Source organism: Budorcas taxicolor, chromosome 3, assembly GCF_023091745.1.
Source record: "Budorcas taxicolor isolate Tak-1 chromosome 3, Takin1.1, whole genome shotgun sequence".
Taxonomy (NCBI): Eukaryota; Metazoa; Chordata; class Mammalia; order Artiodactyla; family Bovidae; genus Budorcas; species Budorcas taxicolor.
The window spans coordinates 22,718,053-22,745,106 of record NC_068912.1 but is presented as its reverse complement, the minus strand read 5'-3'; the positions used below and the strand labels follow the sequence as shown (position 1 = coordinate 22,745,106).

Sequence of the window (27,054 nt, the reverse complement as noted above, 5' to 3'; positions counted from 1 at the left end):
CTACAGACTACAGGGAGTAAGTAAGGATTTCAGGGCCCAAACCAATTTATTAATACTGTAAACTGAACTCTACAATGTTGCCGAAAATCGCTGGAGGGCAGAGCTGTAACCCCAGAAGCCAACAGAGCACATTTAATGTTGTTTAAATAACAAGTGAATGACGAGCGTTTCAGGTGATCAGTCGTTTAGAGCGGACATAAAGCGGACACAGAGCGCACCCGTGTGAGCGGCCCCGCGTGCACCCGGCTGCACACATTCAACAGCCCGTAGAGGGCCTTCGAGCACCCAGAACTCAGAGCAGGAGCGCCCTCTGGCGGCGGCGGCGTCCGGGGGTTCTGGCAGAGAGCGTCGGGAAGGAAGCTCGAGGGGCGGGGCGGCGGCGCGGGGCGGTGCAGGGCGGCGCTTCGCCCGGCTGGATGGAGCGTGCGGGCGCTGCGACCCCGGGGGGCGACATGCCCGGCTTTCTTCTGGCTCTTCAGAGCGAGAGCCGAGCCGAGGCGCCGCGGGAGCGGGTGCAGGAGCAGGACTTGCGGCAGTGGGGCCTCACAGGTCAGTGGCTTCAGGCGCACTTCCGCCCACACCGGCCGACTCGTTGGGACTCTCCTCGCCCGGGCCCCTGTACCCGGCGCCAGGAACGGTCCGGCGGCGCCGCGGGTGGACCTTCCCGTCGGTTTCAAACCTACGGACAGCAGGGCCTTCCCTTCCCGCCTGGCGGCGGGGCTGGGCGGAGAGGAACCCCGCCTGGTGCCGGGTGGCCATTGCCCCGCCGGCGCTGCGCGCGCGGCCGGCGGACGCGGGAGAAACGGAACTCCCCGACCGCTGCTCCCGCTACCCGGCGCGCCGGCCCTGGGGAGGGGGAGCTTGTTGAGGCCCCTGTCCCAGAGGTCTCAAGAAGCGGAGACCGTCCTGGCGCCCAAGGTTGTGGGTTTCAAGTTTGTGTTCCGGTGGGTTTGGAGGCCTAGCCTGGGGCGTTTAATTAGTTGCTTCTGTAAAATGATCAGAACCCGTCTCCGAGCTTCAGTTCTCTTTTTCGTTTACCCGGCTCGCACAGTTCTTTCTCCACTGGTTAATTCTCCTCCAACGTTATAACTTGAAATATGCAACTAAGCAAAGTTCATCAGCGCTTTTCCGCGTGTAACTATTTTGTTTGTACTAGCCCTTTCCTAGAACCTTAGAAGCGCAAAGCTTGCATCCCCTTGAGGTCTTCAGGCAGGGAGGCGGAGCGCGTTTCTGGATGGAGACCACAGGATGGAGAGTTGTTTGTTGTTGTTTAGTCGCTAAGTCGTGTGTTATTCTTTTGCGACCCCCTGGACTGTACCGCGCCAGACTCCTCTGTCCGTGGGATTTCCCAGGGAAGAATACTAGAGTGGGTTGCCATTTTCTCTAGAGAACTCTCCCAACCCAGATATCGAACCCATGTCTCTTGCGTCTCCTGCTTTGGTATCCGGTTGCTTTACTACTGAGCCACCCGGGAAGCTCAGCTCTTAAGGAGTGTTATCCATTTAAATGTGAATTTATGGTCTGATGCTTGTGTGTTTGGTGTAAAGTTTATCTGTTTATAAAGCCAAAGTTTATACGTGCTTGTGTGTTTGCCTGTCCTTGCATGTGTTCTTGGGTATGTTATGATGTGTGAGAGAAGGCTAGATCAAATGTGAAGATTGATACTGGACTGTTGATAATTCACCTGGAGAAATATACACATGGACCAGTGCTGTTATAGTAAAATTGAGAAGATAGGTACGAGATTGCAGGTTTACCTGAAAGAATTAGAGTGAGTGAATGAAGAGGTAAATAGACCAATACGAAAGTTTGGTGGTGGGCATGGATAAGTGTGTAGTGTGGAGAAAGGAAAAAGTAGAAAATAAGTATACTCAGAAGAATAACCATTTAATATTGTAACTTGAAATTCCTATTTCTATTTGAATAAATTAATGTTCTGAGAAACTATTCTTTGGTTAAAAATGCTTACTGAATTTTCATTTTTTAATTTTTATTTTTTGTATTTTTAAAAATTCTTTGGTTTTTTTTCTTCTGATTTTTTCCTTTTTGACAGAAGTAGTACATATTTTCTGTAAAACATTTAGGGTAATATTCTATGCATAAAGGAAAACAGTAATATACATAATTCTGTGACATACTATCATGTTTCCTGCCAGTCCTTGGCGTTTGCATGCATGCATATGTTTGTGTATATAATTTCTTTTTCTCTCTCTTTTCCAGGGTGGGGCCAGGACTGAGGGAGAAGTGCAAAAATGGGCTTTCGTTTTAATGAAACCATAAATTTTTTCCTTATTGTCATTTAGTCTTCTTCAATATATTTAGTGCGTACATGGTGCTAAGTCACTTCAGTCATATCCAACTCTTTGTGACCCTGTGGATTGTAGCCTGCCAGGCTCCTCTGTCTATGGGATTCTGCAGGCAAGAACACTGGAGTGGGTTGCATATTTAGTAGGTACAGGCTGATTTTCTCATTTTTTATTTTGGAGATTAATCTCATTATTTATTTCATTTGCAAATATTTTCTTCAATTTTGAGGATTGTTGTTTCATCTCATTTATGGTTTTCTTTGCTGTACAAAAGCTTTTAAGTTTTATTAGGCCCCATTTGTTTATTTTTGTCCTTATTTTCATTACTGTAGAAGGTAGGTCAAAAAAGATCTTGCAGTGATTTATGTGAGTGTTCTTCCTGTGTTTTCCCCTAAGAGTTTTACAGTATCTGGTCTTTAATCCATTTTAAGTTTATTTTTGTGTATGGTGTTAGGGAGTGTTCTAATTCATTCTTTTACATGTAGCTGTCCAGTTTTCCCAGCATCACTTATTGAAGAGACTGTCTTTTCTCCATTGTATTTACATGCTTCCTTTGTCATAGATTAGGTGACCATAGGAATGTGGGTTTATCTCTGGGCTTTCTGTCCTGTTGCATTGATCTAATATTTCTGTTCTGTGTCAGTACCATACTGTCTTGATTACTGTTGCTTTGTAGTATAATCTGAAGCCAGAGAGTCTGATTCTTCCTGCTCCATTTTGTTTTCTCAAGATTGCTTTGGCTATTTGGGATCTTTTATGTTTCCATACAAACTGTAAAATTTTTTTTTTCAATTCTGTGGAAAATGCCATTGGCAATTTGATAGGGATTGCATTGAAGCTGTAGGTTGCTTTGGGTAGTATTGATTCTTCCAAGAACATGGTATATCTCTTACCTGTTTGTGTCATCTTCGATTTCTTTCATCAGTTTCTTAATAGTTTTCTGAGTACCAGTCTTTTACCTCCTTAGGTAGGTTTATTCTTAGGTATTTTATATGTTTTGTTGCAGTAGTAAATGGGATTTTTTTTTTTATTTCCTATCTTTTATCGTTAGTGTGTAGGAGTAACAGAAACTTCTGTGTATTAATTTTGTATACTGCAGCTTTACCAGATTCATTGATTGGCTCTAGTGGTTTTCTGCTGGCATCTTTAGGATTTTCTGTGTATAGTTTCATGTCATCTGCAGACAGTGACACTTTTGCTTCTTTTTCTCCAGTTTGGATTCCTTTTCTTTTTCTTATGAGATTGCAATGGCTAGGACTTCCAAAACTGTGTTGAATAATAGTGGTGAGAGTAGACATCCTTGTCTTATTCCTGATCTTAGAGGAAATGCTCTTAGTTTTTCACCGTTGAGAATGATGTTTGGGGTGGGTTTTTCATATATGACCTTTATGTTGAGGAAGATTCCCTCTATGCCTACTTTCTGGAGGATTTTTATCATAAATAGGTGTTGAATTTTGTCAAAAGCTTTTTCTGCATCTATTGAGGTGACCATATGGTTTTTATTCTTTAATTTGTTAACATGGTATATCATATTGGTTTGCATTTGTTGAAGAATCCCTGCATCCCCAGGATAAAGCCGACTTGATCATGATGTAGGATCCTTTTAATATGTTGTTGTATTCTGTTTGTTAGTATTTTGTTGAGGATTTTTGTGTCTGTGTTCATCAGTGATATAGTCTGTAATTTTCTTTTTTTGTGATATCTTTGTCTGATTTGGGTATTAGGGTGATGATGGCCTTGTAGACTGAGCTTCAGAGTGTTCCTTCCTCTGCAATTTTTTGGAAGAGTTTGATAAGGATGAGTGTTAGCTTGTCTCTAAATGTTTGATAGAGTTTGCCTGTGAAGCCATTCTGGTCCTGGACTTTTGTTTGTTGTAAGATTTTTAATTATAGTTTCAATTTCATTACTGGTGATTGGTCTGTTTACATTTTCTATTGGTTTAGTCTTGTTTCAGTCTTGGAAGATGGTACCTTTCTAAGAATTTGCCCATTTCTTCCATGTTGTCCATTTTATTGGCAAATAGTTGCTTTAAGTAGTCTCTTTTGATCCTTGGTATTTCTGTGGTGTCAGTTGTAATTTCTCCATTTTTCATTTCTAATTTTATTGATTTGAATCTTGTCCCTTTTTTCCTTGATGAGTCTGGCTAAAGGTTTATCAATAGCCAGCTGTAGTTTCATTGATTTTTGCAATTGTTTTATTTCTACTGGGTTGGCCAAAAAGTTAATTCAAGTTTTTCCATAGTATCTTATGGACAGACTCAAAGGAATTCATTGGCCAACTCAGTATTTCATTTATTTCTGCTCTGATTTTTACGATTGGTTTAGGTATAAGGTTAGTTGTTTGAGTTTTTTCTTAGTTTCTTGAAGTAGGATTGAATTGCTATAAACTTCTTAGAACTTCTTTTGCTTCATACGTAGATTTTGGGTCATTGTGTTTTCATTTGTTTCTGTGTATTTTTAAATTTGCTCTTTGATTTCTTCAGTGATGTCTTGGTTATTTTGTATCATTGTTTAGCCTCCTTGTGTTTGTGTGTTTTGTTTTTTTTTTTTTACATCCAGTACTCTTGCCTGGAAAATCCCATGGACAGAGGAGCCTGGTAGGCTGCAGTCCATGAGGTTGCTAGGAGTCGGACACGACTGAGCTTTCACTTTCATGCATTGGAGAAGGAAATGGCAACCCACTCCAGTATTCTTGCCTGGAGAATCCCAGGGACGGGGGAGCCTGGTGGGCTGCCGTCTCTGGGGTCGCACAGAGTCGGACGCGGCTGAAGCGACTTAGCAGCAGCAGCAGCAGCAGCCCCTGTTATTGACTTCTGGTCTCATAATGTTGTGGTCAGAAAAGATACTTGATACGGTTTCAGTTTTTTTAAATTTACTGAGGTTTAATTTGTGACCCATGATGTTGTCTATCCTAGAGAATGTTCCATGTGCACTTGAGAAGAAAGTGTAATATGCTGCTTTCAGGTAGAATGTCCTATAAATAGCAATTAAATCTGCCTGGTCTATATTGGCATTTAAAGCTGTGTTTCCTTATTTTCTGTCTAGGTGATGTAAGTTGGGTGTTAAAGTCCCCCACTATTATTGTGTTCCTGTCAGTTTTCCTTTTTATGGCTGTTAGCATTTTCATTATGTATTGAGGTGCATAAATATTTTTGTGTTATATCTTCTTGGATTTATCCCTTGATCATTATGTAGTGACCTTCCCTGTCTCTTGTAAGTCTTTTTAAGTCTGTTTTATCTAAGTATTGCTATTCCAGCTTTCTTTTGATTTCCATTTGCATGGCATGTCTTTTTCCACCCCCTCACTTTCAGCCTGTATGTGTCTTTAGGTCTGAAGTAAGTCTCTAGTGTGCTGTGTGCTTAGTTGATCCATCATGTCCAACTCTTTACGATCACATGGACTGTAGCCTGCCAGGCTCCTCTGTCCATGGAATTCTCCATGCAGGAGTACTGGAATGGGTTGCCATTTCCTTCTCCAGGGGATCTTCCCAACCCAGGGATCGAACCCAGGTCTCCAGCATTGCAGGCAGATTCTTTACCATCTGAGCCACCAGGGATGAACCATACATTCAGGTCTTGTTTTTGTATCCATTCAGCCAGTCTGTTTCTTTTGGTTGGAACATTTAATCCATTTACATTTAAGGTAATTATCAATATACATGTTCCTATTACCATTTTCTTTATTATTCTGGGTGTGTTTTTGTAGGTCTTTTTGTTCTCTTGTGTTTCCTGCCTAGAGAAGTTCCTTTACTATTTGTTGTAAAGCTGATTTGGTAGTGCTGAATTCTCTTAGCTTTTGCTTGTCTGTAAAGCTTTTGATTTCTCCTTTGAATCTGGATGAGATCTTTGCTAGGTAGAGTAAAGTAGGTTTTTCCCTTTCATTATTTTCAATATATCCTGCCAGTCTCTTCTGGCCCGCAGAATTTCTTCTGAAAAATCAGCTGATAACTTTGTGGAGATTCCCTTGTATGTTATTATTATTATTTTTTTTCTGCATTTCCCTTGCATTAATATTTTTTCTTTGAATTTAGTATTTGTTTGTTTGATTAATATGTGTCTTGCCGTGTTTCTCCTTGGGTTTATCCTGTACGGGACTCTGCTTCTTGAACACGGATGGCTATTTCTTTTCCCATGTTAGAGGATTTTTCGGCTATAATCTCTTGAAATATTTTCTCAGACCCTTTCTCTTTCTCTTTTTTCTTCTGGGATCACTGTCATTCAAACATCAGTGAGTTTAATGTTTCTGAGACTCCTCATTTCTTTCCATTCTTTTTCTTTATTCTGCTCCTTTGCAGTTATTTCCACTATTCTACCTTTTAGCTCACTTATTCATTCTTCTGTCTCAGTTATCCTGCTATTGATTCCTTCTAGTGTATTTTTTATTTCATTTTTATTTATTTTAATTGGACGATAATTACAATATTGTGATGGTTTCTGCCATACATCAACATGAGTTGGCCATAGGTACACTACACACATGTCCTCCCAACCCTGAACCCCACTCCACCCCTCGAGGCTGTTCCAGAGCACTGGCTTTGGGTGCCCCGCTTCATGCATCAGACTCGCACTGGTCATCTGTTTTACATATGGTAATGTATGTATTTCACTGCCATTCTCTCAAATCATCCTTCACTCTCCCTTTTCCCACTGAGTCCAAAAGTCTGTTCTTTACGTCTGTGTCTCCTTTGCTGCCCTGTATGTAGGATCGATCGTCGGTGCCATCTTTTAAAATTCCATATATATATATATACACACACACACATATATGCATATATATATATGCATTAGTATACAGTATTTGTCTTTCTCTTTCTGGCTTATTTCACTGTATCATAGGCTCTAGGTTTATCCACCTCATTAGAACTGACTCAAATGCTTTCTTTTTATAGCTGAGTAATATTCCGTTGTGTATATGTACCACAACTTTCTTATCCATTCATCTGCTGATACATACATAGATTGCTTCCATGTCCTGCTGCTGCTGCTGCTGCTAAGTCGCTTCATTGCGTCCGACTCTGTGCGACCCCATGGACAGCAGCCCACCAGGCTCCCCCGTCCCTGGGATTCTCCAGGCAAGAACACTGGACTGGGTTGCCATTTCCTTCTCCAATGCGTGAAAGTGAAAAGTGAAAGTGAAGTCGCTCAGTCGTGTCCGACTCTTTGCAACCCCATAGACTGCAGACCACGTCCTGGCTATTGTAAATAGTGCTGCAGTGAACACTGGGGTACATGTGTCTCTTTCAATTCTGGTTTCCTCAGAGTATACGCCTGGCAATGGGATTGCTGGGTTGTATGATGGCACCTGACTCCAGTACTCTTGCCTGGAAGACTGCAGTCCATGCGGTCGCTGAGGGTCGGACACGACTGAGCAACTTCACTTTCCCTTTTCACTTTCATGCATTGGAGAAGGAAATGGCAACCCACTGCAGTGTTCTTGCCTGGAGAATCCCAGGGATGGGGGAGCCTGGTGGGCTGCCATCTGTGGGGTCGCACAGTCGGACACGACTGAAGCGACTTAGCAGCAGCAGTAGCATGGCTGTTGTATTCTGAGTTTTTTTTAAGGAATCTCCACACTGTTTTCTATAGTGGCTGTGCTAGTTTGCATTCCCACCAACAGTGTAAGAGGGTTCCCTTTTCACCACACCTTCTCCAGCATTTAGTGTTTACTGTAGACTTTTTGATGATGGCCATTCTGACCAGCTTGAGACGACACCTCATTGTGGTTTTGATTTGCCAAAGATGGAGAAGCTCTATACAGTCAACAAAAACAAGACCAGGAGCTGACTGTGGCTCAGATTATGAACTCCTTATTACCAAATTCAGACTTAAATTGAAGAAAGTAGGGAAAACCGCTAGACCATTCAGGTATGACCTAAATCAAATCCCTTATGATTATACAGTGGAAGTGAGAAATAGATTTAAGGGACTAGATCTGATAGATAGAGTGCCTGATGAACTATGGAATGAGGTTTGTGACATTGTGCAGGAGACAGGGATCAAGACCATCCCCTTGGAAAAGAAATGCAAAAAAGCAAAATGGCTGTCTGGGGAGGCCTTACAAATAGCTGTGAAAAGAACAGAGGCGAAAAACGAAGGAGAAAAGGAAACATATAAGCATTGAATGCAGAGTTCCAAAGAATAGCAAGAAGAGATAAGAAAGCCTTCTTCAGGGATCAATGCAAAGAAACAGAGGAAAAGAACAGAATGGGGAAGACTAGAGATCTCTTCAAGAAAATTAGAGATACCAAGGGAACATTTCAGGCAAAGATGGGCTCGATAAAAGACAGAAATGGTATGGACCTAACAGAACCAGAAGATATTAAGAAGACTTGGCAAGAATACACAGAAGAACTGTACAAAAAAGATCTTCACGACCCAGATAATCACGATGGTGTGATTACTCATCTAGAGCCAGACATCCTGGAATGTAAACTCAAGTAGGCCTTAGAAAGCATCACTAGGAACAAAGCTAGTGGAGGTGATGGAATTCCAGTTGAGCTATTTCAAATCCTGAAAGATGATGCTGTGAAAGTGCTGCACCCAATATGCCAGCACATTGGGAAAACTCAGCAGTGGCCACAGGACTGGAAAAGGTCAGTTTTCATTCCAATCCCAAAGAAAGGCAATGCCAAAGAATGCTCAGACTGCTGCACAATTGCACTCATCTCCCACACTAGTAAAGTAATGCTCAAAATTCTCCAAGCCAGGCTTCAGCAATACGTGAACCATGAACTTCCTGATGTTCAAGCTGGTTTTAGAAAAGGCAGAGGAACCAGAGATCAAGTTGCCAACATTCGCTGGATCATGGAAAAAGCAAGAGAGTTCCAGAAAAACATCTATTTCTGCTTCATTGACTATGCCAAAGCCTTTGACTGTGTGGATCACAATCAACTGTGGGAAATTCTTCAAGAGCTGGGAATACCAGACCACCTGACCTGCCTCTTGAGAAATCTGTATGCAGGTCAGGAAGCAACAGTTAGAACTGGACACGGAACAACAGACTGGTTCCAAATAGGAAAAGGAGTACGTCAAGGCTGTATATCGTCACCCTGCTTATTTAACTTCTATGCAGAGTACATCATGAGAAACACTGGCCTGGAAGAAGCACAAGCTGGAATCAAGATTGCTGGGAGAAATATCAATAACCTCAGATATGCAGATGACACCACCCTTATGGCAGAAAGTGAAGAGGAACTAAAAAGCCTCTTGATGAAAGTGAAAGAGGAGAGTGAAAAAGTTGGCTTAAAGCTCAACATTCAGGAAACGAAGATCATGGCATCTGGTCAAATCACTTCATGGGAAATAGATGGGGAAACAGTGGAAACAGTGTCAGACTTTATTTTGGGGGCTCCCAAATCACTGCAGATGGTGACTGCAGCCATGAAATTAAAAGACGCTTACTCCTTGGAAGAAAAGTTATGACCAACCTAGATAGCATATTGAAAAGCAGAGACATTACTTTGCCAACTAAGGTCCGTCAAGGCTATGGTTTTTCCAGTGGTCATGTATGGATGTGAGAGTTGGGCTGTGAAGAAGGCTGAGCGCCGAAGAATTGATGCTTTTGAACTGTGGTGTTGGAGAAGACTCTTGAGAGTCCCTTGGACTGCAAGGAGATCCAACCAGTCCATTCTGAAGGAGATCAGCCCTGGGTGTTCTTTGGAAGGAATGATGCTAAAGCTGAAACTTCAGTACTTTGGCCACCTCATGCGAAGAGTTGACTCGTTGGAAAAGACTCTGATGCTGGGAGGGATTGGGGGCAGGAGGAGAAGGGGAGGACAGAGGATGAGATGGCTGGATGGCATCACGGACTCGATGGACATGAGTCTGAGTGAACTCCGGGAGTTGGTGATGGACAGGGAGGCCTGGCGTGCTGCAGTTCATGGGGTTGCAAAGAGTCGGACATGACTGAGTGACTGAACTGAACTGAACTGAAAATCACTGAAGATGGTGATTGAGTCGGACTGAGCAACTGAACTGAAATGAATAATGAGTGACATTGAGCATCTTTTCATATGTTTATTAGCCATCTATATGACTTCTTTGGAGAGATGTCTGTGTATGTCTTTTGTCCACCTTTTGACTGGGTTGTTTGTTTTTCAGATACTGAGCTGTGTAAGCTGCCTGTGTATTTTGGAGATTGTCACTTGTTTAGTTTGCTGTTATTTTCTCCCGTTCTGAGGGGTGTTTTTTCACCTTGCGTTTGGTTTCCTTCATTGTGCAAAAGCTTTTAAGTTTAATTAGGTCCCATTTATTTATTTTTGTTTTTATATCCATTACTCTAGGAGGTGAATCATAGAGGATCTTGCTGTGATTTATGATGAACAGTGTTCTGCCTGTGTTTTCCTCCAAGAGTTTTATAGTTTCTGGTCTTACATTTAGGTCTTTAATCCATTTTGCATTTTATTTTTGTGTATAGTGTTAAAAAGTGTTCTAGTTTTATTCTTTTACATGTATTTGACCAGTTTTCCCAGGACCGTTTGTTGAAGAGGCTATCTCTTCTCCGTTATATATTTTTGCCTCCTTTGTCAAAGGTAAGCTCTGGATAGGTGAGTAGATTTAGCTCTGGACTTTCTAGTTGGTTCCATTGATCTATATTTCTGTCTTTGTGCTAATACCATACTGTTTTGATAGTTGTAGCTTTGTAGTATAGTCTTAAATCGGGAAGGTTGATTCCTCCAGTTCCATTCTTTCTCAAGATTCCTTTAGCTGTTCAGGGTCTTTTGTGTTTCAATAAAAATTGTGAAGTTATTTGTTCTAGTTCTGTGAAAAATACCATTGGTAGTTTTGATAGGGATTGCACTGAATCTATAGATTGCTTTGAGTAGTAAATGCATTTTCATCATATTGATTCTTCTAATCCAAGAACATGGTATATTTCTGTGTTTGTATCATCTTTGATTTCTTTCCTCACTGTTTTAGTTTTCTGTATACAGTCTTTTGTCTCTTTCAGTTCAGTTCAGTCGCTCAGTCATGTCCGACATTTTGCGACCCCATGAATTGCAGCACGCCAGGCCTCCCTGTCCATCACCAGCTCCCAGAGTTCACTCAGACTCACGTCTATGGAGTCCGTGATGCCATCCAGCCATCTCATCCTCTGTCCTCCCCATCTCCTCCTGCCCCCAATCCCTCCCAGCATCAGAGCCTTTTCCAGTGAGTCAACTCTTCGCATGAGGTGGCCTAAGTACTGAAGTTTCAGCTTTAGCATCATTCCTTCCAAAGAACACCCAGGGCTGATCTCCTTCAGAATGGACTGGTTGGATCTCCTTGCAGTCCAAGGGACTCTCAACGGTGTTCTGCAACACTACAGTTCAAAAGCATCAATTCTTCGGCACTCAGCTTTCTTCACAGTCCAACTCTCACATCCATACATGACCATTGGAAAAACCATAGCCTTGACTTAGATGGACCTTTGTTGGCAAAGTAATGTCTCTGCTTTTCAATATGCTATCTAGGTTGGTCATAACTTTTCTTCCAAGGAGTAAGCGTCTTTTAATTTCATGGCTGTAGTCACCATCTGCAGTGATTTGGGAGCCCCCAAAATAAAGTCTGACACTGTTTCCACTGTTTCCCCATCTATTTCCCATGAAGTGATTTGACCAGATGCCGTGATCTTCGTTTCCTGAATGTTGAGCTTTAAGCCAACTTTTTCACTCTCCTCTTTCACTTTCATCAAGAGGCTTTTTAGTTCCTCTTCACTTTCTGCCATAAAGGTGGTGTCATCTGCATATCTGAGGTTATTGATATTTCTCCCGGCAATCTTGATTCCAGCTTGTGCTTCTTCCAGGCCAGTGTTTCTCATGATGTACTCTGCATAGAAGTTAAATAAGCAGGGTGACAATATACAGCCTTGATGTACTCTTTATCCTGTTTGAAACCAGTCTGTTGTTCCATGTCCAGTTCTAACTGTTGCTTCCTGACCTGCATATAGGTTTCTCAAGAGGCAGGTCAGGTGGTCTGGTATTCCCAGCTCTTGAAGAATTTCCCACAGTTGATTGTGATCCACACAGTCAAAGGCTTTGGCATAGTCAATGAAGCAGAAATAGATGTTTTTCTGGAACTCTCTTGCTTTTTCCATGATCCAGCAGATGTTGGCAACTTGATCTCTGGTTCCTCTGCCTTTTCTAAAACCAGCTTGAACATCAGGAAGTTCATGGTTCACGTATTGTTGAAGCCTGGCTTGGAGAATTTTGAGCATTACTTTACTAGCGTGGGAGATGAGTGCAATTGTGCGGTAGTTTGAGCATTCTTTGGCATTGCCTTTCTTTGGGATTGGAATGAAAACTGACCTTTTCCAGTCCTGTGGCCACTGCTGAGTTTTCCCAATGTGCTGGCATATTGGGTGCAGCACTTTCACAGCATCATCTTTCAGGATTTGAAATAGCTCAACTGGAATTCCATCACCTCCACTAGCTTTGTTCCTAGTGATGCTTTCTAAGGCCCACTTGACTTCACGTTCCAGGATGTCTGGCTCTAGATGAGTAATCACACCATCATGATTATCTGGGTCGTGAAGATCTTTTTTGTACAGTTCTTCTGTGTATTCTTGCCAAGTCTTCTTAATATCTTCTGCTTCTGTTAGGTCCATACCATTTCTGTCTTTTATCGAGCCCATCTTTGCCTGAAATGTTCCCTTGGTATCTCTATTTTTCTTGAAGAGATCTCTAGTCTTCCCCATTCTGTTGTTTTCCTCTATTTCTTTGCATTTGTCTCTTTAGTTAAATTTATTCTTAAATATTTTGTTCATTTCAGTGCAGTGGTGAATTTGATTTTCTTAATTTCTCTATGATTTTTCAATTTTAGAGTATGGGAACACAATGGATTTCTGTGTATTAACTTTATATCCTATGACTTTTCTATATTCATTTATAAGTTTTAGTAACTTTCTAGTGGCATCTTTAGGGTTTACTACGTAAAGAATCATGTCATCCACAATGAGAGTCGATTCTTTTCCAATGTGGATTCCTTTTATTTTTCTTCTCTGGTAGCTGTGGCCGGGACTCCAAAACTATGTTGAAGGGTAGTAGTGAGAGTGGGCACCCTTCTCTTGTTCCTGCTTTTAGAGGAAATGCTTTCAATTTTTTGCCATTGAGGATAATGTTTGCTGTGTGTTTATCATATATGACTTTTATTATGTTGAGGTGTGTTCCTTCCATGCCTATTTTCTGGAGAATTTTTATCATCAATGGGTGTTGAATTTTGTCGAAGGCTTTCTCTGCCTCTACTGAAATAATCATATGGTTTTTATTTTTAAGTTTGTTGAGATGATGTATCACATTGATTAATTTGCAAATATTGAAGAATCCTTGCATGAGAATAAAGCCCACTTGATCATACTATACGATCTTTTAAATATGTTGTTGGGGTCTGTTTGCTAGAATGTTTTTTAAGGATTTTTATATCTGTGTTCATCAGTGATATTGGCCTTTAGTTTTCTTTTTTTGTGGCGTCTTTGTCTGGTTTTGGTATCAGGATGATGTTGGCCTCATAGAATGAGTCTGGGAGTTTTCCTTCCTCTGCAGTTTTCTGGAAGAGTTTGAGTAGAATAGGTGTTAGCTCTTTTCTAAATTTTTGGTAGACTTCACCTGTGAAGCCATCTGCTCCTGGGCTTTTGTTTGTTGGAAGATTTTTTTATTACAGTTTCAATTTTCATGCTTGTGATTGGTCTGTTCACATTTTCTGTTTCTTCCTGGTTTTGTTTTGCAAGGTTATACTTTTCTAAGAATTTGTCCATTTCTTCCAAGTTGTCCATTTTATTGGCATACAGTTGCTGATAGTAGTCTCTTATGACCTTTTGTATATCTGTGTTATCTGTCTCAATTTCTCCATTTTCATTTCTAATTTCATGGATTTGAGTCTTTTTTTTCCTTGACAAGTCTGGCTAACAGTTTGTGTATTTTATCTTCTCAAAGAACCAGCTTTTAGTTTTATTTATCTTTGCTATAGTCTCCTTCATTTCCTTTTTATTATTTCTGTTCTGATTTTTATGATTTATTTCCTTCTACTAATTTTGGGTTTTTTGTTGTTCTTCTTTTTCTAGTTGTTTTAGGTTTAAGGTTAGGTTGTTTGTTTGATGTTTCTCTTGTTTCTTGAGGTAGGCTTGTATTACTATGAAGTCCCTCTTAGCACTGTTTTTACTAAATCCCATAGATTTTGCATTGTTGTATTTTCATTATCATTTGTTTCTATGCATTTTATTTCCATTTTGATTTCTTCAGTGATCTGTTCGTTGTTCAGAAGCATTTTGTTTAGCCTCCATATGTTTGTGTTTTTTATTCTTTTATTTTTTCCTGTAGTTGATATCTTAACTGTGATCAGAAAAGATGCTTGAAATGATCTCATTTTTTAAAAAATTTACCAAGGCTTAATTTGTGGCCCAGGATGTAACCTATCCTGTAGAATGTTCCACATGCACTTGAGAAAAAGATGAAATCCATTGTTTTTGGTTTTTGAGATATCAGTTAGGACCAGCTGGTCCAGTGTATCATTTAAAGCTTGTGTTTCCATGTTAATTTTCTGCCTGGATGATCTGTCCATCGGTGTGAATGGGGTATTAAAAGTCCCCCACTATTATTGTGTTATTGTTGATTTCCCCTTTAATAGTTATTAGCATTTTGCCTTATGTATTGAGGTGTTCCTATGTTGGGTGCATATATATGTTTACAATTTTTATGTTCTTTTCTTGGATTGATCCCTTGATCATTATGTACTTCTTTGTCAAAGTGTCCTTTGTCTCTTATAACTGTCTTTATTTTAAAGTCTGTTTTATCTGATATGAGTATTGCTACTGCTGCTTTCTTTTGGTCTCCATTTGCATGAAATATTTTTCCTAGCCCCTGACTTTGAGTCTGTATGTGTCCCTAGGTTTGAGGTGGATCTTTTGTAGGCAGCATATAAAGGGGTCTTGCTTTTGTATCCATTTGGCTAGTCTCTGTCTTTTGGTTGGAGCATTTAACCCATTTATGTTTAAGGTAATATTGATAAGTATTAACCTGTTACCATTTTGTTTGGGGTTTGTTTCTATAAACCTTTTTCGGTGTTTCCTGTATAAATAAGATCCTTTAGCTTTTGTTGAAGAGGTGGTTTGGTGGTGCTGAATTCTCTTAGCTTTTGCTTGTCTGAAAGCTTTTGATTTCTCCTTCGAATTTGAATGAGATCCTTGGTAGGCAGAGTAATCCTGGTTATAGGTTTTCCTTTTTATCACTTTAAGTATATCCTGCCATTCCCTTCTGGCCTGCAGAGTTTTTGTTGAAAGATTGACTGTTATCCTTATGGGGAGTCTCCTTGCAAGTTGTTTGCTGCTTTTTCCTTGCTGATTTTATTTTTTCTTTGTATTTAATTTTTGTTAGTTTGATTAATATGTATCTTGGCATGTTCTCCTTGGGTTTATACTGTATGGGATTCTCTGGGCTTCTTGGTCTTTGGTGGCTATTTCCATCCCCATTTTAGGGAATTTTTCAATTATTACCTCCTCAAATATTTTCTCATGCCCTTTCCTTTTGTCTTCTTCTCCTGGGATGCTTATGATTCAAATATTGGGGTGCTTAACGTTGTCCCAGAGGTCTCAGTGACTGTCCTCATTTCTTTCTATTCTTTCATCTTTTTTCCACTCTGCTTCATTTATTTCCACCATTCTGTCTTCCAGCTCACTTACCCTTTCTTCTGCCTCAGGTACTCTACTGTTGGTTCACTCCAGAGTGTTTTTAATCTCGGTCATTGCATTGCTTATTGCTGATTGACTGTTCTTTATTTCTCCTAGATCCTTGCTAAGCATGTCTTCCGTCTTCTCAGTCCATGTGTCTAGTGTGCTTATCTGTATCTCCATTTTGTTTTCAAGATTTGGATCCTCTTTACTATCATTATTCTGCATTCTTTTTCAGATAGACTCTATCTCCTCTTCGGTTTGGTTTGGTGGGTTTTTACATGTTCCTTCACCTGCTGGGTATTTCTCTGGTTTTTCATTTTGTTTGCTGTGATTGTGGTCTCCTTTCTTCTGGCTGGAGGGTTGTAGTTCCTCTTAGTTGTGGAGTCTGCTCCCTGTGGGTAGGGTTGGACCAGTGGCTGGTGAAGATTTCCTGATGGGGTGAACTTATGTGTGTGTTCTGGTCAATGGAGCTGGATCTCATCTCTCTGGAGGGCAGTGCAGTGTCCAGTAGAGAGTTTTGGGGGATCTGTGGATTTGCTGTGGCTTTGGGGAGCCTGTCTGTTAATGTTCAAGATTGTGTTCCGTTTTGCTGGAGGATTAGCTTGGGATGTCTTGCACTGGAGCTTGCTGGCTCTTGGGTGGAGCTTAGACTCAGTGTAGGTATGGAGGGTTTGGGGTGGGCTCTCATGTATTAATGTTCTCTGTTGTCGGGAGTTTTATGATGGTCAGAAGTTCTGGAGTTGAGCCTCCTGCCTCTGGGTTTCAGTCCTGACATCTAACAGTAGCATCAAGACTTCTCCATCCATATAGCATAGAAGACAAAACCTGTAGGTTAATGATGAAACAACTCTCCACAGCCAGGAATACCCAAAGGGAGTCACAGAATTTATATAGAGAAGAGAATAGGGAGAAAGGAGAAAGAGGTGACCAGGAGGAGAAAAAAGGAGTCAAAAGGGAATAGCAATCAAGCCAATAATCAAATCCCTAAGTGAAAATGGGTACTAAAAATTAGGCTCTTAAAGATACAAAATGAATAACAAAAGATAGAAAAGCAAAAATTAAGAACCTGGAATAAAAATTAGACTCTCAAAAGCGCAATGTAAAAATACAGAATTTATTTCAAAATTAAGATTTTTTTTTTTTGTAGAAAGGTGAAAGTAGGCTATTAAAAAAAGCTAAAGGAGTCATAAAGAACTGTATTAGGACAGTATGAGAGAGAAAAAAGAAAAATAAGAGGAGAAGAGAGGAAAAAATAGGAATTGAAATATGAGAAATTAAAAAATAATAAAATTTTTTAAAATTGAAAAATAATAATGAAGAAAGTTTCTTTTAAATATTGCAATAAGAAGCAGAGGGATATATATGGTGGTAGGTAGATGAATGTTCGTGTGATTCCTCTGTGTTCCTGCTAGTCGAGTTGCCTACTCAGAAAGTCCTCCAGTATATCTAGGAATGTCTCTGGAGCTGTTGTGGGCAGTGTGGAGTCAGTTCAGTGTCAGATATTTCCTTGTTCCAGCTGTAGTTGTTCCCAACATGTACAGTTGCCCCTCAAATGCACAGTCTCAGTTTGACAGCGGGGTTTTAATCTTGCACCTGCTACTTCTGGGGCAGTTCCCCCTGCTTTTCTTTGCTTAGGTTGGCCTCCTCTGTTTGCAAGTTTCTCTTTAGTGTCTGATCTCCACCCTGACATGAAGGGGTGAAACTGGCCACTTATTCAGGCTCACTTGAGCTGTGGAGGCGGAAAGTGAAAGTGTCAGTCACTAAGTTGCGTCCAACTCTTTGCGACCCCATAGACTGTACTTCAGTCTCCACTGTCCATGGGATTCTCCAGGCAAGAATACTGAAGTGGGTTGCCATTCCCTTCTCCAGGGGATCTTCCCACCCAACCCAGGGATTGAACCCAGGTCTCCTGCATTGCAGGCAGCTTCTTTACTGATTGAGCCACGAGGGAAGATGTGGAAAGGCAGAGACACTGCAAACAAGCACTGCTGGCGTGTGTGGGGAGCCCTTGAAATGGGTGGATCAGCCAGGGATTGCCACAGTTGAAGGTGGTGTGCGCCTGCCAGGTCCAAGTGCTAGGGCTCCCAAGTGCAAGGTGCACCATGAGGGCACTGTCCCAGATGGGCCATGCGTCTCCTCAGGGGAGTTGGTCTCAGGCTGTGATACCCTCTATAGCTCTGTGGTGTCCAGGATCCTGGGAACATGTGGGTAGCGACTGGTGGCTTGCTCACAGCTTGGGGGAGATGTGGTGTTTGGGGCTGAGATTGCAGCAGCTCCTTGCTTTCTGCCTCTGGCTACTGCTCACCTGCCTCTCTGCCTCTGAGGAGAGTCTTCATTTATTGTGTTGTTCATCACTGTCTATTTGTTCTTTAATTCTTTAGGTCCTTGTTAAACATTTCTTGTATTTTCTCTATCCGTGCCAAGAAATGGGTCCAGCTCTGGAGTTTGCAGGCAGTTGGGTGGAGATGGGCCTTGGTGCTAGGATGAGGACCTCTGGGAGAGTTCACACTGATTAATATTCCCTAGATCTGAAGTTCGCTATTAGTCCAGTGGCTTGGCATTAGTGCCCCCACCACAGGGTCTCAGATCCAAGCCCTGGCCTGGGAACCAAGACCCTGCAAGTCATGTGGCACAGCCAAAAAAAAAAAAAAAGCAATAAACAGAAAAAAAGCAGAACAAAGGACAAAAAATAAGATAAAATTTAAAACATATAGAACAAGAGAACAATAAAAATAAAAGTGGAACAAGACAGAACCACAACAGCAAAAAAATAAAATAAAAAATAATATAAAAATAAAAGATAAAAAAGAAAAAGGATTCCCTGGTGCTTTCTCTAGCCGTGGTGAGCTGTAGCCTACCCCTGCCCCCCAGGAGACCTCAACACCTCTCTGGTTAGGTCTCTGGACTGTCTGTGTCAGCCCCGCCTTTGCGTGTGTTCCTCTCACCAGCATCTGTTCCTGAAGCTGGCCTGGAGCATATGTGCGCGTACAGGCCTCCATATGCATGCTCAAAGGGCTGTTGACCATTTTTTTTCCCCCCCAACACAGCTTTATTAATACCCCAGGCCGACACCAACAATCTTTCCACATGTGAGGTCCCAGGGGTGAGGGGGACCATGGGGCAGGAATTGACCATTTTTTATTGAGGTTTGTTTTTGCTTTGTAGGCTCTTGCTTGCATTGAAAAATTAAATATGTGTCATGTATAATGGGAATATATTTTCTAATGTGTTATTTGTGTTTTGATTTTGTTGCATGTGTGTATGTATATCAATGATGATGTTTAATAATTCTTTGTAGTCAGATCTTAAGTTTTGCCATTAGCATTCTGCTTAGAAAGGACTCGGAGAAGGCAATGGCACCCCACTCCAGTGCTCTTGCCTGGAAAATCCCATGGATGGAGGAGCTTGGTAGGCTGCAGTCCATGGGGTCGCTAAGAGTCGGACATGACTGAGCAACTTCCCTTTCACTTTTCACTTTCATGCATTGGAGAAGGAAATGGCAACCCACTCCAGTGTTCTTGCCTGGAGAATCCCAGGGACGGGGGAGCCTGGTGGGCTGACATCTATGGGGTCACACAGAGTCGGACACGACTGAAGTGACTTAGCAGCTTAACAGTAGAAAGGACTGCTATTCTGAATTTGTACTTAATGGCCTAAATGTTTTTATTCTAGTATAATTTTGGTTTTTCATTTTACATTAAAATTTTCATTTCCCCAGAAATTTATTAGGAGAGAACTTGACTCTATTCCTTTCCCCCAAATATGGAACAAAGTGCCTGCTTTTTGGAAATTGCTGACTTAAATAAGTGTTTTGTTTCGCGGTAAGCAGTCTTCTTCTTAATGGTGTCAGAGATACATCCCATTCATTTGGTGAACTTTAGAAACTCAGAATACGTTGGATCATAAAGGTGTGTTAGGATTGCATTTTTTTTTTTTTTTTTGGAATATGGAGAAAGCTGACAGTTGGCCTCTTGGTTTTTTCCTTCTGGTAATTTATGGCATTTTCCTCTGACTGCTTTTAAGATACTTTTCTTTTAAGTTTTTAGAAACCTAATTATGATGTGTCTTGGTATATATTTCTTTGGGTTTAGATCTTTTGCCAAATTGTGGAAATTTTTCAGCCATTCCTTCTTTGAGTACTTTTTTAGCTCTGTCCCGTTTCTCATCTCTTTCTGGGATGCCAGTGAATGAATGTAGATCTTTTGTTAGAGACTTGCAGTTCCTTGAAGCTCTGTTTTAGTCTGTTTTCTCTCTGTTCAGATTCAGTAATTTCTATGGTTCTGCCTTCCAGTTCACTGGTTCTTTTCTCTTTTCTATTGTGCTATCAAGTCCATCTTCTGAGTTTTTTACTTCGGTTATTGTATTTGTTAGTATATTATTTTTCTTTGTACTTTCTGTTTCTTTGCTGATGCTTTCTATTTTTTTTTTTCAGTTATTTTAATAAGCCTGTTCATAGTTGCTTGTTTGAGGCACTTTTATCATTGCTGGTTTAAAATAAGTGTAACACCTGTGTCATCTTGATGTTGGCACCTCTGGGTTGTCTTTTTTCATTCAGTTTGAAATCTTCCTGGTTCTTGGTATAATGAATGTTTATTAAAACTGGACTTTTTCTTTGTAATTTATTTTAGCTGCACAGGGTCTTCATTGTGGCACATGGGCTTCCCTAGTTGCGGTGTGCAGAGTAAGTTTCTGTATGTGCAATCTTAGTTTCCTCATCAGGGATTGAACCTAGGCTCCCTGCATTGGGAGCATGAAGTCTTATCCCCTGGACCACCAGGGAAGTTCTTACTTTACATATTGAGACTCAAAGTCTCATTTAAACCTTTTGTTCAGTTGTCTGTGCTGCTCTAACAGGGAAAGGTGGTTGCTGCCTTGTTACTACCAGGTGGAAATAGAAATCAGACTTCCCCTCTGAGCTTTTCTTAATACCTGGGAATAGGGAGGGGGTTTGTCCTTACTTCTGGGTGAGAATAAGAGTACTAGCTCCTAATCTGGTCCCCATGGGCACTGTGCTAGGGGTGGTCTCATTAACCCTAGGCAGTGATAAAAATCCTGAGTCTCCACTGCTGCTGCTGCTGCTAAGTTGCTTCAGTCATGTCTGACTCTGTGCGACCCCAGAGACGGCAGCCCACCAGGCTCCCCCGTCCCTGGGATTCTCCAGGCAAGAACACTGGAGTGGGTTGCCATTTCCTTCTCCAATGCATGAGAGTGAAAAGTGAAAGTGAAGTTGCTCAGTCGTGTCCGAGTCTCCACTAGGCCTCCTTTAACACTGTAGGGCCGGTTGGGGAGGGGGCTCATATGATCTAGTAGGAATGTAAGTTCAGGCTTCCTATGTGGTTTCTACTGACACTGCAGGGGAGGGAAAAGTGAAGTGGGATGTTTTCATTATTGGTGAATGGGATGAAGATCCTGACTGCCTGCTTAGCCATCCCTGGTACCTTCCTGCTAGGGGTGATGGGAACTTCATTGAACCTCTTGAGGGTGGAGGTCTAGGCTCCCATTTGGCCTTTGCTGTTGGGGGTGGGGCCACAGATTTTTCCCTTTAGTGTTTGGCTTAACTAGAGTGGTTATTGTCCAAAAGTTATAAGTTCTGTCTCTCTAGGCTGTCTTTTTCCTTTGGCTATGGAAACAGGCATTTTTTAAACTTTTCTTTGCTGTGTACATTGGCATGTCTGGGTGGTTGGTTTCTTCACCTCTAAGTCTGGGCTATATGAGGCAAAAAGAAACCCAGGGAACTCATAACTGTTGTTTGCTGGCTCCCAAGGTTACTAACCAGTCTGCCTTCTTTGACCCCACCTTTTCAGAGTCATCTTATTATGTTCATTTTCTTTGTAATATTCAGAATTTTTAGTTGCATTATCAAGAGGAATGACGAAAAGAACATCTCTATCTCCCCAAAAGCAGAAGTCTCCAAGGTTCATATTTTAATCTTGAAATTTTCTGGATTTTCCCACATACAATATGGGGATGATACCTAGCATGGGATTGTTACCAGCTTTAAATTGGGTAAATTAATGTACATTGTTTACTATTCTCTCTGGTATTTAGTAAGTGCTTAATATAAAAAATAGTAATCCTTTATCTGCCTTACTTGCCATCAGTATCTTTTTTTCACTTGTCATTTGCCTTTTTAAAAAGTTTTGTTTTTGTTTGCGCTGGGTCTTTGTTGCTGCATGCAGGTTTTCTCTAGTTGCAATGCAGTCGCTGGTCGTGGTGCACAGCTTCTTACTGCAGTGCCTTCTCTTTGCAGATCCCGGGCTCTAGGGTGTGTGGGCTTCAGTAGTTGGCAGCACCAGAGTGCTCTCTATAGAGTGCAGGCTCAGGAGTTGTGGCACAGGAGTTTAGTTGCTCTGCACCATGTGGAGTCTCCCCAGACCAGGGATTGAACCCATGTCCCTGGTATTGGCAGGTAGATTCTTAACCACTGGACCACCAGGGAGGTCTGCCTTTTATTTTTATGGAGGGTTTTTTTTTAATGTACTAAATTATTGTTTCTTTTCTAAATAAAAATTACATATATAAAGTAAATATCTTTAGATAAAAATTATAATTATATACCTACATAAAAAATAACTTGTTAATCTTTTAAATGTTTTACAATTATATGTTGCCCAGTTTCTTTTTAAAGGTGATAAGTTCAAACCAGAGTTTTACTTTTGTTAATAGTTTTTCCATAAAGTATGTTTGGGGGTTTCCCCCTTGGGAAGATATGGCTAGTCTCTGAAACTGGGTTTCCTCCCACCCCCACCTCAGAGAAAGAGAGGCAGCAGGAGCTCTGTGGATTTCAGAGGTCTATTTTCTGCTGTCCTTGTACATTGGTAAACACCTCCTGTGCAACACTTTCCATTCTTAACAGCACTGCTTCTGGATTCAAACTTGATTTAGTCTAGTCCTGTCTTGATTTGTTTTTTCCTTTAGCATCTGATGGCAGATTTAAATGGTTGCAGTTAAGCAAGCAGACACGTGTATCACCCATGTGTTGTTGTTTGCTGTTACGTTGCATCAGTAAAACCTCATTTCCTAGAATGGACACTGGCATGAGACTCACGCAGACTGGAGGCCAGATCCCAGATTGATTTTCTCATCTGTCAAGTGGATCCTGTAACACTGACAGGCTGTTTTAGGGCTTTGACTATAGTGGTGGCAAAGTTTGTTCAAAAAATAGTGTGGAAGTCAGCAAATATTTGCATATCTGTAACTTCTCAGCAAAAGATATGGCCAGTAAGTCGTGGGGTATGGGTAATTAGGCAGGGTTCTTTGGTTGAAGGTCTTGAACATAGCCTGTGTGTGTGCTGAAATGTCTGCTCTTCCAACTTGCTGTTTTGTTTTGTTTTGTTTTGTTTCATTTCTAGGAATCCGTCTACGCCCTTACCAGCTGCAGGGAGTCAACTGGCTAGCCCAGTGCTTCCACTGTCAGAATGGCTGCATCCTGGGGGATGAGATGGGCTTGGGTAAGACCTGCCAGGTATGTCACTGTGGAGCGAGTACTGTTTACCTCTACTGAAATACCTCCTTACAACTCATTCCTGTTTTTAGCTGCCAACTATCGGGATGTATTTTTACACTAGGAGGTATACAGGTATTTTTATTCCTGAGCCTTTGTTAATGAGATCATGACCTTGGACTTGGCTTTTCTCATTATGGGGGTAGTTTTGAACTGTCACTTCCTTTGTTTTAATCTAACCCTTGATATATAGAATTACAATTAATGGGCAGGATTTTCTATATAAAGCAAGTATGCCTGTCCCAGGGATCAAATTGGCTCTTCCCTCTTTCGTAATACTTTACTAGTTAAATGGATCACTTTTAATATTAGTCTCCCTCAGTGGTGGGGCTACCTCCCATTTCTCTGGCATGCTAGAGAGTTACAGAGGAGGTACTCTGTTTTCTAAAATGACCTGGCCTTCCAGTGGTAGGAATCAGACCTACCTCCTTGGGTAGAATCAGACGTGACTTCCTTGGGCATGCATTACCAGGTTTTGTCTTGAGGTTGATCCTGCCAGTAGGATAATCACAAGTACAGTTCATGGTGACAGAGGTCAGTGGTAGTCTTGGATTGATGGAAAGTCCAGACACAGATACCCCTTGGGTTCATCACACAAGGTTTATTCCTCTGTAGTGTACCAAAGAAAGTCAGTGCAGTCAGGGTATACAGCAGAGGCAATTGAGCAGAAACCATGGAAGTGTAAGTTTCTTGATTCCAAAGGTTTCATCATTGAACTCACAGAGTGAGTAAAGTTCCCATTAGTCCTTTTAGAAGGACTAACCTCTCCCCTTAAGTCTGACCTCACATAGTAAACATCAACCTGGAACAGTTCTGCTCAGAGTCTGGTCTGACCATGTTGAAAGTGAAAGTGAATGTTGCTCAGTCATGTCCAACTCTTTGCGACCCCATGGACCATACGGTCCATGGAATTCTCCAGGCCAGAATACTGGAGTGGGTAGCCTTTCCCTTCTCCAGGGGATCTTCCCAACCCAGGGATCAAACCCAGGTCTCCTGCATTGCAGGTGGATTCTTTTCCAGCTGAGCCCAAGGGAAGCCCAAGAATACTGGAGTGGGTAGCCTGTCTATTCTCCAGCAGATCTTCCTGACCCAGGAATCGAACCAGGGTCTCCTGAATTGCTGGTGGATTCCTTACCAACTGAGCTATCAAGGAAGCCCCTGAGCTATCAAGGAAGCCCCTAACCTTGTTGGCAATGCCTTAATCTAGATGTACCTCATTGATTTTGGGGTTATTTAGGATAGAGTATGACTTCTGAGCATGGTTCCCCAAGGTAGCTATTTATCACCCTCAGATGTCTCAGGCAGTAATCCTGGTTCTAGTATATTCCTGAACTGAGAGATATGGAACAAAGAGAAGTATCCCAGTGTTTCTGGGAGGCAGGCCAATGGACTCTTATAATTCAGGTACAGAGCCCTCCACGTAGTCTCCTGTGCAGTATCCATTTATCATGGCAAGCTTTTAAAGAAACTTCTCTAGTCAAAAATGTGTACAGCCAGGTCCTAAAATAGGCTATTAGGCTTTACAGAGATTTCCAATTTAGACCCTGACGTGAGTTTATGAGGCATTCTTTATTGTTAGTTTTCCTCACTGGAATGTGTGCCCCAGGAGAGCGAGGAGTTTTGTTTATTTTGTTAACTGTTCTACACCAGAGTTCAGAATAGAGCCTGGTGAATAGAGGGTACTCCTAGTGCATGGGCTTCCCAGGTAGTGCTAGTAGTAATGCAATGCTTAGTCACTCAGTTGTGTTTGACTCTTTGCGAGCCCATGGACCGTAGCCCACCAGGCCTCCTCTGTCCATGGAATTCTCCAGGCAAGAATACTGGAGTGGGTTGCCATGCCCTCCTCATGCTAGTGGTAAAGAACCTGCCTACCAGTGAAGGTAGACATAAAGAGATGCGGGTTTGATCCCTGGGTTGGGAGGATCCCCTGGAGGAGGACACAGAAGCTCACTCCAGTATTCCTGCCAGGAGAATCCCATGGACAGAGGAGCCTGGTGGACTGCAGTCTATGGGGTTGCTGAGCTGGATAGACCAAAGCAGCTTAGCGTGCAAACATGCATGCATAAATCCATGTGGGGGGAGGTTAGGAAGGAAGGAAAACGTCCTCCTTTAGGAGACCTGGCCAACAGCAGAGGCCAGGGTGTGGTTGGTCGTCTTCAGTCGAATCTTGATTCTTCTTAGCATGCATGTTTAGAGCATTCCTGACTTTGTGCCTTGTTTGCATTGTTTTCGTTGATTTCTGTTGTCTGTTCCTGATGCTTTCCTTTGTGTGAAAGGTTCAGTTACATAAAATTTGAGCACTATTGCTGTTGACTGTTGATGTAATTGAGTACCATAAGTGTCTTCGGCAGTTGTATCAAAGCTTACCTGATATCACTCTAGCAATGGATGACTCTCCTAATGTGTGGAAGATTGTACATTATTTGTTTGTAAAGCCAGTCTTGTTTAATAGATTGTGTTTATACTTTATTCTTTTTGATGCAATTATAGGTGTTCTCTGCAAGGTTGTGGGAACTTTATAATTATTTCTCTTGCGGAAAGGTGATCAAAACTGCCTTCTTTTTCTGTGTTCCAGACTATTGCACTCTTCATTTATTTGGCAGGAAGATTAAATGATGAAGGACCATTTCTGATTCTTTGTCCCTTGTCTGTTTTGAGCAACTGGAAAGAAGAGATGGAGAGGTACAGAGTAGATGTAGTTGAAATTTTTTTTTTACTTTTTTTTTTCTGGGTACTATGTGAAATATGATAAAACAACATATTGTCCTAAGCAGTGAGTTTATTTTTTCCAGAAAACTCTGACCTGAGGCAGTGTAGATAAAGAATGAGGGGCAGATGAGGGAGGGTCCAATGGATGTTTTTATTGCCATTTGGCAATTTGAAGGTCAGTACTCATTTTTAGTAAATTTTGCTGAACTGAGGAAGAAACCATCCTTTTCATAGTGATACATCCTTTTCATAGTGATACAGTGACATTTCATAGGAATGTGGAAAAATATTTTTCTTTTAAGAATTAACACAAGGTCCTTTTAGACGTTCATCTGACCCTTCTCCCTCTTCACATGGGGACTTAGTCACCCTTAGGTTTACCCGTTACTCTAGTTGAGGTTTCAGGGTCTCAGGACTCGTTCTGGCTGCAGAGCATCCTGGGGTCTGTACATCTGCAATCCTTCCATGAAATGTCATTTTCCAGACATGCACCCCTTGTCCATGGCTCTGTGTTTGTGTTCATCTACCTCTTTTCTTGGATTCAGATTTGCTCCAGGTCTTTCCTGTGTAACATATGCAGGTGACAAGGACAAGAGAGCCTGCCTACAGCAAGACCTGAAGCAGGAGTCACGTTTTCATGTGCTGCTAACTACCTATGAGGTATCTGTTTGTTTTTCTACAGCCAGAACTCTTAACCTGGGACCTTAGAAGTTGTAGAATCCTCTGGGATTATATTTAGTTTTTTTGAGGGCTCATGTTATTCTAGGAGGAAAGTCTGTTTTCGTTTGATTCTCACAGAGGTCCTGTGAGCAAAGGGAGTGAAAAACTATCGTTAGTTCGATATTTCTCCCTCTCTCTTGGTGGATCAAGGGGGCGGGATTCCCAGGGAGGCAG

The 27,054-nt window shown here is 41.5% G+C and overlaps 1 protein-coding gene across 2 annotated transcripts in view; it reads left to right on the top strand.

Annotated features, from left to right (window-relative positions):
- Window positions 1-416: 416 nt before the first annotated feature.
- The window catches only part of CHD1L (chromodomain helicase DNA binding protein 1 like), a 72,321-nt gene continuing 45,683 nt past the window's right edge, over window positions 417-27,054 (top strand). Inside the window, exons 1-4 of one of the 2 annotated variants that reach the window (XM_052636565.1) lie at window positions 417-549; window positions 23,300-23,412; window positions 26,027-26,133; window positions 26,706-26,820. In XM_052636565.1, coding sequence (XP_052492525.1) covers window positions 417-549; window positions 23,300-23,412; window positions 26,027-26,133; window positions 26,706-26,820 — 468 coding nt within the window. Of the gene's footprint in view, window positions 550-23,038; window positions 23,169-23,299; window positions 23,413-26,026; window positions 26,134-26,705; window positions 26,821-27,054 lie in introns of those variants that run through there. The other variant, XM_052636566.1, reaches the window with a different exon arrangement.